Source organism: Rhagoletis pomonella, unplaced genomic scaffold (assembly GCF_013731165.1).
Source record: "Rhagoletis pomonella isolate Grant_MI unplaced genomic scaffold, Rhpom_1.0 Rhpom_scaffold_00012, whole genome shotgun sequence".
Lineage (NCBI taxonomy): Eukaryota > Metazoa > Arthropoda > Insecta > Diptera > Tephritidae > Rhagoletis > Rhagoletis pomonella.
The window spans coordinates 17,426,407-17,428,088 of NW_023458566.1; the positions used below are offsets into that span (position 1 = coordinate 17,426,407).

Below are 1,682 nucleotides of genomic sequence, written 5' to 3' on the forward strand. Positions count from 1 at the left end.
CACGAATTCGTGGCGTTTGTTGCACTAATAAAACAAAAACAAAAAAAAGGTTAACCAATCCTCTTAGAGCATTTTGTGTGCATTTACCTGATCGGCCAGCTTGCAATAACCCCGCAAGAAATCTGGACATATATGCGCGTCCACACTGAGCTTTTTGTGGAGATATGGGCAGTCTGTGCGTACACAAACACCTTGAAGGAAGAATTTACAAACAGGCATTTTTGCCAGAGAAACATTGTGCGAGAGTAAACACTCGGAGTTGTGGCATTCGCTGCGCAAAAATCTTTCAAAGTGGAAATTCAGTGTAAATAATTGACTATGTTATTCAAGAACCTTTAATACACACCGTGGGCAAATGGTAACCTGTCGTTTATCGTGCACTTTGTTGCACCTCCCTCGTTCGTGAGCAATACATTTGCCAATGCGTTGGAAAATGGCACACGGTATATTGCTTTTAACTAGGCGACGTGTTAAAAGCTGCAGGCTACGATTTTTTGCTGTATTTAAATGTGCCAAGGTTAAGTGGTTTCGAGTACGCACGAAGACATTTTGCGTTGTGGAAGCGACGTAGGTTAGGCCACCAATATCTATGCGCTGGCGCAGCCTTGAAGCCGTTCCTTCTGAGTTTTGGAGGCCCCCCGACACGCTCTGTATGCTTGTTGGAGTAAGACGTGTTAATTTAAATCCAGTCTTGTCCAATTCGAATTTCGTTCCATGCACAAATATCACACGGCCATAAGAATTTTTGTTGGATTTCTGGGTAGCGTTAGAATTTGACTTAAGGCTTAACGTAGACAATCCAGCCGACGCTAGTTTAATTGGAGGTACAGTAGTATCTTTTCTTTGTAATTTGTTGCGTGTTGACCTGTAGAGTACTCCGTTGATGTTCAACAATTGAAGCTTCTTATTGACTGGCAATGAACGCAATTTAGAAGACCTAAAGCATGGGAAAATTAAATTTGCAACTGTCTAAAATCAATTTATTATACTTACGTCGGTGTAATTTTGGATTCGGAGGTTGAACGTTGCAACGCATAGCGCGCTACGAAAGTTTTTCGCTTGAATTTTAATGACGGTGTCAAGGCTTTGCTTTTAGTGGTGATGCAGGGTCCTCCTCTACTTCGAACAAGTTTGTATTTTCCAATTGCACTGATGCTAGTGGCCGCCAGCGTAGTCTTTTGGGTTATGCTTGTTGTCGGACGTACATGCATACGTCTTACCAACTTTTTGCTACTTAAACGGATGAGTGGATCTGAGGTAGGTGTGGGGGCGTCATTAACTAAAGCTGGCTCGCGTACAATTTTTGTACGGGATTTACTTATAATTTTTTGGGATGTAATTTTGTTATCTGGATATTCTTTTAGATTCTTGTTTATATTTGATTCCTTCAGCAAATGATCTGAGGTTCGACATAGGTCTATTGTCTCTATCCGCATATGTTGTGGTGGAACTACACTAGATCTAATTACACTTTCTGAAGTCAAGTTTCGGACTACGTTATTTTGCGGTAAGCTTTGTCGATTCAATAGCGTGTTATTCACAAAGTTGGGGTTCATATGTATAGCTGGTGGTCGATGGGCTCCCAGGAATAAAGGATTAATATGAGCACGAGCTGATATTACTTGTTGAGGATAAGTTATTGGTTTTTTGAAATGTGGATTAATATAGATTGTTCTCGATGA

The 1,682-nt window shown here is 40.8% G+C and overlaps 1 protein-coding gene across 1 annotated transcript in view; it reads right to left on the reverse strand.

Annotated features, from left to right (window-relative positions):
- LOC118747975 (zinc finger CCCH domain-containing protein 3) overlaps window positions 1–1,682 on the reverse strand; it is a gene marked incomplete at its 5' end in the record, with an annotated part of 2,287 nt that extends 605 nt beyond the window's left edge. The window contains 3 exon segments of the mRNA XM_036482216.1: window positions 88–283; window positions 347–937; window positions 994–1,682. Of these exon segments, the coding sequence (XP_036338109.1) occupies window positions 88–283; window positions 347–937; window positions 994–1,682 (1,476 nt within the window).